The 15090-nt window shown below is 49.8% G+C and overlaps 2 protein-coding genes across 5 annotated transcripts; one reads left to right on the top strand and one right to left on the bottom strand.

The window, feature by feature from the left end:
* The first annotated feature begins 1083 nt into the window (after window positions 1–1083).
* Window positions 1084–5922, top strand: THPO (thrombopoietin). 2 transcript variants are annotated; one of them, XM_033403183.2, is made up of 7 exons: window positions 1084–2084; window positions 2180–2354; window positions 2590–2717; window positions 3009–3095; window positions 4597–4764; window positions 5004–5084; window positions 5201–5922. In XM_033403183.2, the coding sequence occupies exons 2-7, from the start codon at window positions 2342–2344 to the stop codon at window positions 5582–5584; spliced, it is 861 nt and encodes a 286-aa protein (XP_033259074.1). In that variant the 5' UTR covers window positions 1084–2084; window positions 2180–2341; the 3' UTR covers window positions 5585–5922. The 2 variants fall into 2 exon arrangements, with proteins under 2 accessions (XP_033259074.1, XP_033259072.1); XM_033403181.2 differs by having other exon boundaries at window positions 5004–5922.
* A 3691-nt stretch (window positions 5923–9613) lies between these two features.
* POLR2H (RNA polymerase II, I and III subunit H) lies at window positions 9614–15085 on the bottom strand. 3 transcript variants are annotated; one of them, XM_004278436.4, is made up of 5 exons: window positions 13317–15085; window positions 11989–12072; window positions 11811–11904; window positions 10922–11005; window positions 9614–9985 (listed from the first exon to the last, which is right to left on the bottom strand). In XM_004278436.4, the coding sequence occupies exons 1-5, from the start codon at window positions 13387–13389 to the stop codon at window positions 9868–9870; spliced, it is 453 nt and encodes a 150-aa protein (XP_004278484.1). In that variant the 5' UTR covers window positions 13390–15085; the 3' UTR covers window positions 9614–9867. The 3 variants fall into 3 exon arrangements, with proteins under 3 accessions (XP_004278484.1, XP_033259071.1, XP_033259070.1); XM_033403180.2 differs by having other exon boundaries at window positions 14841–15085; XM_033403179.2 differs by lacking the exon at window positions 10922–11005 and having other exon boundaries at window positions 13317–14102.
* Window positions 15086–15090: the final 5 nt, after the last annotated feature.

The following is a 15090-nucleotide window of genomic DNA, read 5'->3' as shown; positions in this document are numbered from 1 at the left end:
CTTTCCTAAGACAGGGACACATGGGCCTGGTTATTCCTCTTGTCACATGTGGAGTGGTAGGAGATGGAAGAGGGAGAAAGACCGGGCAGGCAAAGAGGGCACTGGCACAGAGATAAGTGGGCTTAGCCATCGGAGCCACTGGGCCCCAACAGAGTGGTACCTGAGCACAGCTTAATCCAGCACAGGCACCCCCTCAGCTTGAAGGCCTCTCAAACTGTCCAAACTGCTTCCTGGTAACACTGACCCCTGACAGGCGACACCCACATTCCCACTTGCAAAGGGGGCATAAGACATGACCCCCAGAGGGTTATTGGCGAGAAAAGCAGGAAAGCAAGAGTCCTAGTAGATTTTAGCAGCAGGTGTGGTGTCCAGGGAAAAGAAATTTGGACAGCCAGGAATTGAGAGACCCACCATTCTAGAGCCAGACCTCCGTGCCTCTTCCTCAGGGACAAAAGTGTCCTGCCAGAATCCTCCTGGAAAAAACCTGTTTCCCTCCCATCTTCTCCCCCAACCAGGTCCCAGATTTCCCATCTCCTAGGGAAAGACAGATCCCCCGTTCAAATCCTCTGTGTGGTGTGCGTGGGTGGAGGATCCGGGGCTCCGCTAGTGAACCATGGTCCAGGCAGGGGCTCCAGGTCCTGCGCGAGTGGGAGGAGAAGGCGTCACTTCCGGGGGCCATTGCCAGTGTCTAGTGGCTCCCTGCTCTCTGATTGGGCAGAAGTGGCCCCGGGCAGGCTTGTGACCTCACTGCCCTGGAGGGGCTATGCCCCAGCGCCACCTGTTTTCCTACCCATCTGCTCCCCAGAGTGCCGCCTGCTCCGCACCTGGGTCCTGGAGCCCTTCTCCACCCGGTGAGTGGCAAGCAAGATTTGGAGTTACGTGAGGGTAGGAAGGACAGGAAAGAGGAATTGGGCTCTCTGCTGGGGGAGGGGCAGGCAAACTGGAACCTGCAGTCACTGACCTTTGTCGAGAAGAGTGTAGCCTTCCCAGAATGGGAGGAGCAGGACAGAGCAGGGGTAGGGGGTGGGGTGCTGGGTTCTGAGGGACTGATCACAGACTTGGTGGAATACAGCACGGTCGCGGCTGGCCCTAAGGAAAGGGGACATGGTCCCAGGGAGAAAATAAGAAAAGAGGTGTTTTTTTGGACTTAGGGAACATAGCACCAAGCTGGACGCAGCCCCAATCCCCATTCTTACCCAGTCATTCCTAGTTAGCTCACAAGGTTCTGAATCCTGGGGCTGGGGAAGCTGGGCCAGGCAAGCCAAGGCACAAGGAGAGGGTAATGGGAGGAGGGCTCATGCATGTTGACAGACCTACAGGAAATCCCAATATTGAATCAGGTGCAGGCCTCTTTGCACAACTTGTGAAAGAAGGAGGAAGCCATGTGTGGGGTCCTGCAAAGGAACCGGAAGGGGTCTGCAGAGGGGGCAGGGAGGAAGGTGCAGGCTAGGAGACAGATATGGTTGGTGTCTAAGGCAAGGTAAGCCGTGCAAGGTGGGCATCATCTCACCCAGCCTGTGCTCGTTCCTGGGCAACTTGCTTCAGGAAGGAAGTTCCAGAACTGTTAGCCCATCTCCTCACCTTGGATAACCCAGTATTTCAGAACTTAGAATGCAAAGAAAAACTCCAAGAGGCTTTGTATGTTGGGGTAAATAGAAAAAGAATGAGAGGTTAATTTCTCCTACACCACCTTCTCAATCTTTTAATCACTGACCTCTAGTAGTTAAGTTTCATTTTTGCCCAATTTCCCTCCTCAACCCCACTCCCCAAGCTATCCCTGAGCACATTGTACATGTTTGCTAGCTCCTGGCCCTGTACCCCATTTCCAATCTCTTCTCCAGGCTTGTGCCACAATACTTCCCTTCTCTATCCCCATCCCAGATTTTCTCCAACCAAACAGGGTTGCTCAGACTTTGAGGCCAATTAGATGTGTGTGTATATATCCTGTCCTGCAGCCCTCGGCAGGGGGCAGGGGCACCAGAGCCACCTCAGACATCCTGAGGAACCCTGACAAAGAGGAGATGCCGTACGCTACCTTCACAAGATGATGTGGGAGCAGTCCGAGCTTTAGCAGTTCTAGGCTGGTCAGCATCTCACACCCTCCCAGCATCTGTTCCACCAGCCAGGCAGAGTGTTTTCCTTGAAATTCAATAATGTTCATTATTCCTGTCACTTGCAGGATAGATTCTAGACCCTCCTCCTTGGCCCACCTGTGCCCCACCTGTGCCCCACCCCACTCTGCCCAGAAGTGCAAGAGCCCAAGCCGCCTCCATGGCCCCAGGACGGATTCAGGGGAGAGGCCCCATACAGGGAGCCACTCCAGCCACACAGCCTGGCCAGAATGGAGCTGACTGGTAAGAAAACCCTCGAGAGACCTAGGGCCAAATCAGAACTCGGTAGAGGGGAAAGAGAAAGGAGATGTGCTGGGGTGCGGGGGCAGGGGGGACCTCAATCTCCCAGGAATAAGGCCTCTGAGAGGCAGATTCCGTGGATTTCAGGTCTGGGTCCTAAGTGGGAATTCCTGGACCACCACCCAACAATGATTTCTTCCTTATCCGCCCCTTTCAACCTCACCTCTCCTCATCTAAGAATTGCTCCTCGTGGTCATGCCTCTCCTAACTGCAAGACTAACACTGTCCAGCCCGGCTCCTCCTGCCTGTGACCCCCGACTCCTAAATAAACTGCTTCGTGACTCCCATGTCCTTCACAGCAGACTGGTGAGAATCCCCAAGCACTCTCCCCGCTATCCACCTAACTGGTGAGATACCCTGACTCCTATCACTTCCTCTCATGCCCTCCGATCACTACTCTTCTAATATTGTCTTCAGTAAGACCACCCCCCGCCTAATTACCACCCTTTCACAAGGATTATGGTTTACAATCAAACCCTCTCTTAAAAGCTCTAGTCTGGTTCTATTTCATGGAAGCCTGTCCTGGAAATTGGGCCACCATAACCCCCTCTATTTCAGCGCCCTCTCCACCATCCCCCCACCAATCTTTTTCAACAGAGCCAGTGCCCAGACGTTAACCCTTTGTCCACACCCGTCCTGCTGCCTGCTGTGGACTTCAGCTTGGGAGAATGGAAAACCCAGACAGTAAGAAAGCCATCCTTTCCCTTGGTTTCCCGAATCCTGTCTTCATGTGTTTCCCACTGATTCCCATGGATTTTTCAAAATTCCTGAGCTCCCTAAAAAGATCTCACCTTCAGCTTGGCCACCCTAACCCAACATACATTCTACTGTGGGGATATCCTCTGGACAAGATGATGGCTTGTGGTCCACTACATAAAATAGAGTCAAAGTTGATCACCATGAAAAGCTGGATAGAAGTCTCTCATGGCCATGCTTTTGACCCATTTCTGTTCGGCCTTCTTAAGTTGGTGTGTAGAAGCAAGACTGACCTGTCGTCCTCAGATGACACAAAACGGGGAGGCACAGCTAAAAGAACAAAAAACAGAATTAAGGTTCAAACTGCTAAAAGGCTAGGTCAAAACAAGGTGAAATTTAACAGAGATGTATATAAAATTCTAGATGTGAAAAGTAATTGAATAAAATCCTATTCCAGCTTTCAGGCCACAGTGTCCCTACGTACCTCATATAAACTTCTAGCCCTAGTACTTACTATGAAAAGGACCTGGGAGGGTTGGATTGACCCCAAACTTAGCATTGTAACAACATTATTGAAGTAGCTACTTAAAAAGGTAGGGATCATAGGTGGCTTTAGATGTTTAACATCCACATTGTAGAAATATTCCTAAAAAACTCTATTATGAGTGGACTGCACTTAAACTACTGCACTGAGTACTAGCCATCCTCTTTTAGAAACATGCTAATTTACTCAGAGGGACCATAGTAAACTAGCATGTTTCCAAAAGGAGGAAAGCAACCTGAACAGTGAGAGGTCAGAAAATATGTTATGCAAGGAATGGTTTAAAAAAATAATAAAGCTTGTGTGATTAGCTTGGAGAAGAGTGTCAGTCTTGTGGTAGAGCATGAAGTGCTTCAGTCTGAGCCACACTCAGGAAACCTACCAGGAGGGAGTGCTGCTTAGAAGGTCAGCTCCTCTACCCTCAAGATCCCTAGAATTCCCTTGCTTCCCTCAGGTCTTCTGGGGGATTGGGACAGGGAGGAAGTGTAATTGCTAGTGATCCCTTGTAGCTCTAGCTCTGCCATTTATCAGCAAGCCCCTTCCCTTCATCTTTATAATCTTTATGATGGTCTTATATCTACATTAATTTTTTTTAATCATATGATCCTGATTTTGTAGCAGAAAGAGTAGATTTGCAGCACTAGAACCAAGAAGTAAAAGCTATAATAGGGCAGATTTCAGCATAATGTAAGAAAAAAAAAAAAAAGGGCTTTTCTCACTGAAATTACATGTGAGACCAGGCTGCGTTACTGGACACTGGCGTTATTCAAGCAGAGGCTGATGACCAATTGTCGGGAGACTGAAGGAATTCCTGTACTGGGTGGGACCTAGGTCCTGTCCAATTCTCAGCTCCTATGATTCATTCTGCTGGCTACTCTTACAGGCTCCCCACCCGCTATTAGCATACCCTTTGAAGCTGTCCGTTTCTCTCTTCCATCTCTTTCCCAGGAACAGACCAAGGCACAGGACGTTCTGGGAGCCTCGACCCTTCTGCTGGAGGCAGTGATGGCAGCGCGGGGACAACTGGGACCCACTTGCCTCTCATCCCTACTGGTGCAGCTTTCTGGACAGGTCCGCCTCCTCCTTGGGGCCCTGCAGAGCCTCCTAGGAACCCAGGTAAGTCCCCAGTCAAGGGAACTATAGAAGCTGTCTTTCTTTTCTGACTCGGTCCCCTCAGAAGACCTGAGGGAAGAAAGGGGAATTTTAGAAATCTTGAGGGTGGAAGAGCTGACCTGCCAAGGAGTGCTCCCTCCAGCCACAAAGCCTGGGTTCTGGTACCTTATCTTTCCCACATAGACAGGGAGGCATGATATCTGGCCCAGGTCTCTGGCCTCAGGCCCATCCTCTGCCCTCAGCTTTCTGCGCAGGGCAGGACCACAGCTCACAAGGATCCCAGTGCCATCTTCCTGAGCTTCCAACGACTGCTCCGAGGAAAGGTGCGTTTCCTGCTGCTTGTAGTGGGACCCACCCTCTGTGCCAAGCGGGCCCCACCTACCACAGCTATCCCGGGGAACACCTCTCCATTTCTCATACTGAACAAGCTCCCAAACAGGACTTCTGGATTGTTGGAGATAAACTCCAGTGTCTCAGCCAGAACTACTGGCTCTGGACTTCTGAACAGGCTGCAGGGATTCAGAGCCAAGATTCCTGGTCTGCTGAACCAAACCTCCAGGTCCCTAGACCAAATCCCTGGACACCTGAACAGGACACATGGACCCCTGAGTGGAATTCACGGACTCTTTCCTGGACCCACACCGAGGGCCCTAAGAGCCCCGGATATTCCTCCGGAAACTTCAGACATGGACTCCCTGTCACCCTACCTCCAGCCTGGAGAGTCTCCTTCCCCAGCCCATCCTCCTCCTGGACAGTACACACTCTTCTCTCCTTCACCCACCTTGCCCATCCCCACGGTCCAGCTCCAACCCATGCTTCCTGACCCCTCTGCTATCACACCCAACTCTACCAGTCATCTTCTAGTTGCAGCCCACTCTCACTTCCGGAATCTGTCTCAGGAAGAGTAAGGTACTCCGGCACTGCCGACATCAGCATCGCCTCCCAAGTACAATCCCCTTACTCGGAGGAGAGGCCCTGGGAGACAACTGCAGCTATACAGGCATACCTCATTTTATTGTGCTTCATTTTATTATGCTTTACAGATACTGCATTTTTTACAAATTGAAGGTTTGTGGCAACCCTGTGTTGTCAGATGATGGTTAGCATTTTTTAGCAATAAAGTATTTTTGAATGAAGGTATGTACATTGCTTTTTTTTTTTACACATAATACTATTACAGTTAATAGACTACAGTATCATGTAAACATAACTGGGAAACAAAAAAAAAAACCAAAAAATTTGTGTGACTCGCTTTATTGTGATATTCACTTTATTGTGGTGGTCTGGAACTGAACCTGCAATATCTCCGAGGTATGCCTTTACCAGATTTCCTGCTTTCACCTGAAACCCAAAGCCCTGGTGAAGGGAGACATGCAGGACAGAAAAAGTATAATTTTTTTACTACATGCCATAAAACTACAAAAGCTATTTTTTTTAACTATTAATAATGTTCACCAGAGCAGTTAGTTATCTCTGGTCTATCTTCTGCACAAATTTATAACTTACTATTTCTCTGTATACTCTTTTTCATATGAGAATTCTGCAAAGGCCTGGCCTGGCCTAGCTTCTGAACAGAGGTAGGGCTTATGACAAAAAAAAGCTTTGGTTTTCTGCTCAGAACTAAGGTTAGTCTCTTTACCCCCTTTATTATCATTCTTAATGGGGCTCTGATCTGCTTTTCTTAGGAGATCCTTACTCTTGAGAAATGAATGAGAAGTCTCTCAGAAAAGCAGTTCCTAAGCAATAGACAACACTGAGACTGTATAAAGACAGAATAAAGGAGAGGACCCAAAAGCTACCTGCAAAGCGAGGGGAAGATGTTCTTCTCATGGGCAACAGATCCCCCCTCCCTGAGAAAAAGCTAACAGGAAGCTTTGGAGAGCCTTACAGGTAAGGCTGTGCAGACGGGTCAGTCAGACGAGATGAGACCTGGATGTGACAGCTGAGCAAACAGCCAGCACTTCAGCAGCTCAGCAGGAAGCTTCACCAGGCGTGGGTTCCTGCCTCCCTCCTGTGGAGGTCAGGGGGAAATGCAGGAAGTGGCTTGAGTCAGTCTCCTAGAGCTCACACAGCAGGAGGGACAAGCACAAGTCAAGTGCAAGTTGAAGGCTCATTTCCCAATTCCCAGAAGCGTATAGTATCTAAAAAGCAACCCTGTGTGACACCATAAACTCTGCCAGGGGATCTCTAGAAAAGAAGCCCAGGCTTATGGGGCTTTCTGAATAAATGCCACGATGGTGCTTGGGAAGGTTTATATTGCCCCAAGCACTCCACTGCAAGGTCAACACTACCTCCAGAGGTGTCTGTAGGAAAACTAATGGAAGCTTTTTCCTCTCCCACCTCAACTCCCCAAAGGACAGGAAAAGTTAGCATGTAGGTAGAGGAGCCAGAAACCTAGGGTTCCAAACACTACCACAAAACCCCAGGGTCATTAAAGGCATTCCAAAACAGTAGAGTGAAAGCCAGTATGTCAAGAAACTTATGCATTTTATCTTTTTTAACACTCACACATCTCTAGAAGGTAGGTATTATCATCTCTGTTTTACGGATGAGGACACAGGCTCAGAGAAGCCCGGCAAGTTCCCAATGGTTTCACAGCCTGTGAACAGGAAAAGAAACCCCCTAGGATGACTTAGTCTGGAGCCCATACATTCCCCAGTGTGGTGCACTGTCCAGTATATCAGTCAGTGACTCTATTTATTGGAAAAAATTGCCAAGTCCTTAGGGAGTACACATCGACAGTTAAAGAGTTCTGAGTAGAAAACCAAAGCTCTTGGTGGGGTGACCAATTTAGGCATCTCCAGGTGTCTCCCCCCACCACCCCATGGGCAGAACGGTTGCCATGGAGAAAAAGTCAACAAATGCACCAAGCTCAGAAGTGCCGTCCAAATCTCGGATGGTGTCAGTTTCTCTGTGGGAGAAAATCAGTTCATCCACACTACAAATTCCAGCATGGAGTCAAGAGAATAGTAAGTGGAAATTTTAACTTACTGAAATATTAAAGTAGGTTAAATTTAATGATCAAATGAAACATTTTATGGCACATGAAAGCCAGCACCCAGTACAAGAGATGCCAAAGGGACCAGAGACAAAGAATTAAGGGTTTTCAGACAGTCAGCTGAGAGACAAAGATGGCAAAACTGCAAGAAGTATGTAGCCAGAAAGTTCCAGGCATCCAGTACTGGCATTTGACTTACCCTAGGGCAAACGTAAATAACCCATGGGCTTCTCCAGTGGGAACTAACTTGCCTCTCCTGAGCATCTAACCCATTCCCAAATCATTCTATCGGGCTGATTCAGTCCCTTCTTCCCTTTACAGAAAAGACAAAAACCTGTTACAACGAGGACGCTCTTATCTCTATTCAACTGTACCCCAGTTCTCTTTCTTCTGCCACCCCACGGCAGCTAGGACAGTCTGCTACACTACCCCGCAAACTATTAGCTACCCTGCAAACTGTTATCGGTAATTAGGTTCTCCCTTCTCCAACCTAAATCCATCCTTCTCCAACCCCTACAAAAAAATTTGACTGCACGGAAGAGGTTCTACGATTCTATAAAAATTCATCCCAACTCCCACTTCATCTCCTACTTCCCTCTCCCCTCACCCCCACCCCACAGTAAAGCAAAAGAAATACCTTTTCCTCCCCCCTACAGAGGCCATTCATTTTCAACCCATTTCCCTAAATACTATTTCTAACACCTCCTGTGAAGACCTGAAAATGATGGGGAAGGAAATACCCCAGGCATCCCAGCAGGAGGACCAACTCTCATGGCAAAAAAGGGAGATCAAAAGAGACAACTACTGGGCTTCCCTGGTGGCGCAGTGGTTGAGAGTCCCCCTGCCGATGCAGGGGACACGGGTTCGTGCCCCGGTCCAGGAAGATCCCACATGCCGCGGAGCGGCTAGGCCCGTGAGCCATGGCCGCTGAGCCTGCGCGTCCGGAGCCTGTGCTCCACAACAGGAGAGGCCACAACAGTGAGAGGCCCGTGTACCGCAAAAACAAAAAGAGACAACTACTTAATACACACTTATGATCTTTCTGGATTGTTACCCTGAACTTCCCAGGGGAAATCAGAGTCCCATGTACTGTCTGAGACCTCAAATGCCAGGCTGAAGACGCAGCTCCGATGCTGGAGTCCTTGTAAGCATCGCCATTTCCTCAACTTTGTTCTTCCCCCACTGATAAATTAGTGACTGCAGTCAGACTGCTGTATTGTCCCAGGCACTGGCACTGAACTGCCAAACCTCATTGGTATTGCTGCCCTGTCTACTTCACTGGTCTGTGAGGCAGCTCCCTGTTCAGTGTCACTGGTAAAAACCACCACCACTTACCCTCCCTCCAGGTCACCACTAGAATGTAAAGCAGAGAGCTAACTCCTCCACCCGCTTCCACAACCACCAAATCGTTCTTCCTCTCCTCTTCAGAGTTGTGTCCCATGCATGTGTCGAAAAGCCTCATCTCAAAGCTTCCATAAAAATGACGAACATTTCCAGGCTATGCAAGCAACTCATTCAAGTCGTGATCTGACTTCCTGAGAAACTGAAAGTGTTAGAAGAACACGAGCAGAGCTCCTTGCCTATTCAGGATTCTATGCCAAATGGGTGGTGCCCTCAGGAGCCAAAAGCACAACACTCTCTCTCCCAGACAGGAAATCACATTGGAGGATAGATATTGGGGGTAGTCAGCCAGGAGACGGAGATAACCCTGAACCCCGATACCAAAAGGTTGGGACAGATCCTACATTGACATGTGACCATCTGGCTGTGGGCCAGAAACATAATATACCATAGGCAAACTGGAAAAAATGATTTTAAAATAAATGGAAAAAACTTTGCTAAAAAAGAGGGGAAAAGAGTCTGAAAAAGTAAACTTTAATTAAAAAAATCATATACATAAAACAACTTCTGATTCATTTTAAGCTCTCCCACTGGGTCTTTTGCAGGCAAGTCAGTTTCCCATTGAGTCCAGACCTCCTAAAGATGCACCCACAGTGGACAGAGAGCCAGCCCCTCCTGAACAGGTGAACAACAGCAACTGCTACTCGGGCTTGAACGAACGTCCATGACGTGCGTGAGTAAGCAGCAAGGCTGGCTCCCTGGGTGGTTCAGAAGGCCAGTTTCTTCATCAGCAGATAAACTCTGGAATCCACTTCAAATCCATGCAGATTGTTGGCATCACCCTGCAGCCTCATGAGCAGGCCCCCATAGGACACGTAGGCAGAGCTGAAACAGAAGACCCAGTCCCATGAGTCTGAGCTCCATAGCAACTGTTACTCAGCAGCTCTCCAACCCAACCTAAGAACAAAAAGGCATCCTTCTAGAGTATTGTCATCAGGAACCAAACTGTTCTTTATATCGGCAAAAGTGGAAAATACCCCATGCCCAGAATAAAGGAAATGGTCAAATCAATTAAGATATATCCATTTACTGGAATGTTATATAGCTATTAAAATGTTTAGGAATAGCTTAAAATGGACATGGGGAAACATGTTTTACATAACATTAAGCAAAAAGAACAGAACAAAACATTGTAATAAACAACATGAGCTCAAAGAAAAAAGTACAGAGGAAAAAAAAACCCTAGAACATTCAAGAATGTTTATGTAAAAGATTCCCTCTGGTTATAGAATTATAGGTGACTTTTTTCCTTCTTCACGTTACTTCTCTGCTTTTCAAATTTCTTACAAAGGGCACATGTTGTTTTAATAAGATTTTAAAGAAAAGAAAAAAATAGTTGGGCAGAGAAACCGAAGAACTAGGGATTGGATTGCAGAGTAGCAAAACATACACATACGCACACACAGACACAGACACACACACACACACACACACACACAAACAAAAAGGCCTAGCAGTTTAATCACTTATGCTGCATTTAGTTCTTGGAGAAGTAACCTTCCTTGGCATTTCACACAGCTAGATTACCAGTTTCTCATTTGGACCACCAGGCCCTGAGGTCCTGACAGAGGGCAAAGTGAGCAATCTACATTTCAGACTGAAAATTGTTCCCAAAACAGTTTCTTTCCGGGTCCCACCTAGGTCTGAGGTGCTTGGGGAAAGAAACCCAGGAAGCCTGAGCATGGTCCAAATTTTCAGAGCATAGTCCAAATTCTCACAAAAGGGAGGGGGCGAGGGCTCTCACAAGGCCGTGGAACTTACAGGCGTGTTGCTGCTTCAGTAGAAGTTTCATCTCCCTCAATCCTGTACACTTTCCCATACATTACATACTCAAATTGGTCAGCCCTGTGGAACAACAGTGGCAGTTATTCTTAAATGTAGTTAACAACAATAAGAGGTCCTTTAAAAATGGTAACTGGTAACTAAGTGCCAGCATCATAACAACAGGCACTTTCCAAACATAATGTCATTTAGTCCTCAGAGTAACCCTGTGAGCTGGGTATGACCATCGATATTTTACTGATGAGAAAACTAAGGTTGAAAGACGTTAAGGTTGGACTTCCCTGGTGGCGCAGTGGTTAAGGATCCCCCGCCAATGCAAGGGACACGGGTTCTATCCCTGGTCCAGGAAGATCCCACATGCTGCGGAGCAACAAAGCCCCATGCGCCACAACTACTGAGCCTGCGCTCTAGGGCCCACATGCTGCAACTACTGAGCCCCCACTCCCTGCAACTAGAGAAAGCCCAGGTGCAGCAACAAAGACCCAACGCAGCCAATAAGAAAAAAGAAAAAAGAAAAAAAGAAAGAGGTTAAGGTTATTCAACAAATAAGTGGTAGAGCTGAGATGTGAACTGAGTGGGGCTCGAAAGCCTCTGCCTCACACCAAACTCCCTCCCAAGACACAAGGCCCACAAAGCCTAGGTCATTCAGTGGTCATTTCCTCTGCCATCAAAAAGCTACAACTCACACTGTAATCACTGCTTTGGATAAACACCTGAATGTCTGAATTCTTAAGTGCAGCAATTTCCTTAAGGTTACATAGATTCTGCTGATAATCATTTATTTTATGAATTAAGTAAGGTCTTTCTATACCACTTATCGACTTAGTCCTCAGGCATATTTCAAGTACTCCCTGCTCCACTCCCTCACCTGGAAGGCCTATCATCTGTAGGGTTGTATTCACCATCATCCAGAGTACCATCTTCATACAAAGTACTGGCTATGACCAACCGGAACTTGTCACCTGAAAAATAACAGCAGCATCAGAGGGTGAAGAACAGCGGAAATGGCAAAAAGCCTCCTGCTGTTGTTTATGTTCAATACTTACCCAAGTCTACAGGGTAAATCTGAATGTTTACATCTAATATGAGGTCCATCTTGAAAGATTCACTCTCACAATGCAGTCGAGACACTGGAAGGAAACAGGGAAAGAGTGGCAGAGGTCATTGCCTGGCCCAAGGCAGACCCTACAGCGCAGGGCAGACTCCTACTTTGTGGGGGCTGGATGCAATAGAGTACTCAATCTAACCCAACCTGTATCCACTGGCCTCTCGTAGACGTGCAGGCTCAGTCAGACTCACATATGCAGGGACTTCCCTGGTGGCGCAGTGGTTAAGAATCCGCCTGCCAATGCAGGGGACACGGGTTCGAGCCCTGGTCTGGGAAGATCCCACATGCCACAGAGCAACTAAGCCCGTGCACCACAACTACCGAGCCTGTGCTCTAGAGCCCATGAGCTACAACTACTGAGCCGACATGCCACAACTACTGAGCCCTCGCGCCTAGAGCCCGTGCTCTGCAACAAGAGAAGCCACCACAATGAGAAGCCTGCGTGCAGCAACGAAGACCCAACGCAGCCAAAAATAAATCAAAAAAAGAACCACATATGCAAGAAGGAAAGGGGACACAACCTATGGCAAGCGGATAGAATCCCCAGAAAAAAATCAAAGATCCTCTGGCAACAAATAATATCCAGGTTCTAGGCCTACCTAGGTGGTTAAGAAACCACCTGATTTGGGGCAAGTTATTCATTCATCCAAAGGTTTTATCTTTCTGTGCCAGGTCCTCTGCTAAGGGGATTATCAACTTGTGTAAGAACTGGGTTTTGTCCCAAAAAACATCCCAGTCTCTAGGCAAAAGAAGAGACACCAAAGACAATTATTGATCAATGACATAATAAAGAGTTGTACACTAACCAGTCAACTCTATCTCCGAGAGGATTTCACAAAGAGCTAAAGACTCTGAGGGCGAAGGGCTCTGGAGGTCGGATTATTCGCTGTACAGCCTTGCGTGGGTTGCTTTGTCTCTCAGAGCAAAATGGGTAAGACACCACCTACCTCATGCAGGCTCTTGAAAGGAATACGTAAGATAAAGTGTTTGAAAGGTGCACAGTACAGCGCCTAGCACAGAGTGGGTAGCGATTAGAAAGATGCCCGGAGAAAAGGCCATCCAGGCACTGGGCACAGCTTGTGTGAAGCCAGGGAGAGCCCGGAGTCTCCGTTTCCTCATCTGTAAAAATGTTTCCTGAGAAAGGTCCCTACGCCAAGACCTGCCGGTAGGGGTAGGCTACGTGAAATGGGTGGACGAGAGGCCCAGGGGCGTGTCCCCGAGGAGATTAGCCCCTTCCCCCAAACAGCCCCTCCAAATCTTACTTACCTCGGTCAAACTTTTTGCCCTCCGGGTCAATGTCTTTTACATCAAAAATATCCTCAAACAGGATGCCCGCCATGGTGAGGGGGCCACGAAAATAGTGGAGGGGCTGAGCGCCCGACCACGACGACTAGGGGTACGCGCACCCCGTCGCGTGGAGGTAAAGAGGAGAAAAGAAAAGGCAGCGCTTCAAGAGCGGCGGCTAAGAAATAGAATAACGCATGCGCACGGACAAAAGGGAACGCGGCCACTTCCGCCACCTAGCTCTCGGGGCTTCTTAACTTCCGCCCCGAACGATTCTTTCCGAGAGGCTGCAGTATTAAGGGCGGGTCTCAGGTCCAAATAACTCCGCCCCGGGCGGCAACACGATAGGTCCCACCTCCGGCCGAGGCGGCGTCTTGTCCGGCTCTCTCCAGTGGCTCTCCTGCGCCCTCTTCAGAAGCCAGGTCAGGAAGACTGGAATGCTTGGGGGCCTACCCAAGCCAGGGACCTTGATCCTTGGCCCAGAGAAGCCCGGCCCGTACCCTACCGTGCCCGTCCGCCTGACCGCCGAGGGCACAGTCCGTGCGAAAGGCGGGCGGAGAAGAACCCCGCCCCCAGGGCGCTGGCCCGGCAGGTCTCAGGACCCAGCCCCTCCAGCTGGCAACCAGGCCGGCCCGGGCCGTCTCGGCCCATATGGCTGTCACCGGGTCCGTCCAGTTTGGGAATTTGCCATGATGTCACCATGGGAAAGAGGAAAGCCTGCATCGTCCCCACCCCTACTCTCTTCCCTTACACCGCCCCTTCAGCAGGCATTAACACCCACCCACTGCCCTCCTTGAGCACTGCCCCTTAAGCTCGGTTCTGCCTTTTCCCCCCCCGCCACGACCCTCTCCTGGACAAGCTCTCCTATGTGCTCCTTCATCCTGACACAATCCTCTCCTACGGATACCACCTCTTCCTTTACATTGCCCCTTCCTCTAGGGTGCCGGCTCTCACACTTCCCCCTTCCTGGACACTGCTCCCTCCTCCTGGGAACCCCCGCTGCTCCCACGTGCCCCTTCACCCTGGTGCTGCCTCCTCCGGCACACTGCCTGTTTCCTGGACACTGGCCCTTCCCCCTCACACTATCTCTGACTCTGCCCATCCACCTGTGCTCACCCCACCCACTGCTCTATCCTTCTTCGGACCCTTACAGAGAACGCAGAGCGCACAGCGCCAGCAGGCCGTTCCCCCTTGGCGGCTAGACGTGAGCAGCTACTCGGATTTCTCCTTGGGCCCTGCCAGGGAGAAGCGACCTCTGTCCCCCCACGCCCGACTCCCAGGCACCTAGACCTCCCTTCCCTCTGGTCTCACCCCTTCCCGTTCCCTCTCCACCTCCACCCCCGCACAAGCCGAAGGCCAAGTTGCTCCAAGTGCACCTACCCTCGGGGAGCCGCGAAGAAGGCAAAGAGAAAGGAAGGGGATGAGAGAGACCGAGGGTCCCAGTTCCAAGCACTCCCCTTCTGGGCCTAGCGTCCCCCTCCGAGTCCCCCCAGCTTTGTTTCTCACCCCCGACGGAGTGGAGGGGCCCTGCCAGGCCGGTCTGAGCCCTTGGCCCCAGCGAAGAAGCAAGAGAGGACGCCGCTCCTGAGGGATTGGGCCTGAAGGTCTGACTTAGACGGCTCGGCAGCCCCCGGCCCCAGGCCCTACAGAGCCCCGGCGAGTCCCGCCCCTCCCGGCCGGGCGCGGAGAGCCACAGACCCCGCCCGGCCCCTCCACGTGCCAGTGGACCCGCCCCCGCCCTGGCCCGGGCGCCGCT

This window comes from Orcinus orca, chromosome 5 (assembly GCF_937001465.1).
Source record: "Orcinus orca chromosome 5, mOrcOrc1.1, whole genome shotgun sequence".
In the NCBI taxonomy this organism is placed as follows: Eukaryota; Metazoa; Chordata; class Mammalia; order Artiodactyla; family Delphinidae; genus Orcinus; species Orcinus orca.
This window is presented reverse-complemented; position numbering and strand designations above follow the sequence as displayed.

What these genes read in the sequence shown, in the direction of transcription:
- POLR2H (XM_004278436.4), bottom strand. Translation starts at nt 13,389, where the DNA reads ATGGCGGGCATCCTGTTTGAGGATATTTTTGATGTAAAAGACATTGAC. An exon ending in GGGCAAAAAGTTTGACCGAG is followed by an intron (nt 12,073 to 13,316) that starts GTAAGTAAGATT and finishes GTTTCCTTCCAG; the next exon opens with TGTCTCGACTGCATTGTGAG. An exon ending in GATTTACCCTGTAGACTTGG is followed by an intron (nt 11,905 to 11,988) that starts GTAAGTATTGAA and finishes GTTATTTTTCAG; the next exon opens with GTGACAAGTTCCGGTTGGTC.
- THPO (XM_033403181.2), top strand. An exon ending in ATGTCCTTCACAGCAGACTG is followed by an intron (nt 2,718 to 3,008) that starts GTGAGAATCCCC and finishes CTTTTTCAACAG; the next exon opens with AGCCAGTGCCCAGACGTTAA. An exon ending in AGAGCCTCCTAGGAACCCAG is followed by an intron (nt 4,765 to 5,003) that starts GTAAGTCCCCAG and finishes CTCTGCCCTCAG; the next exon opens with CTTTCTGCGCAGGGCAGGAC.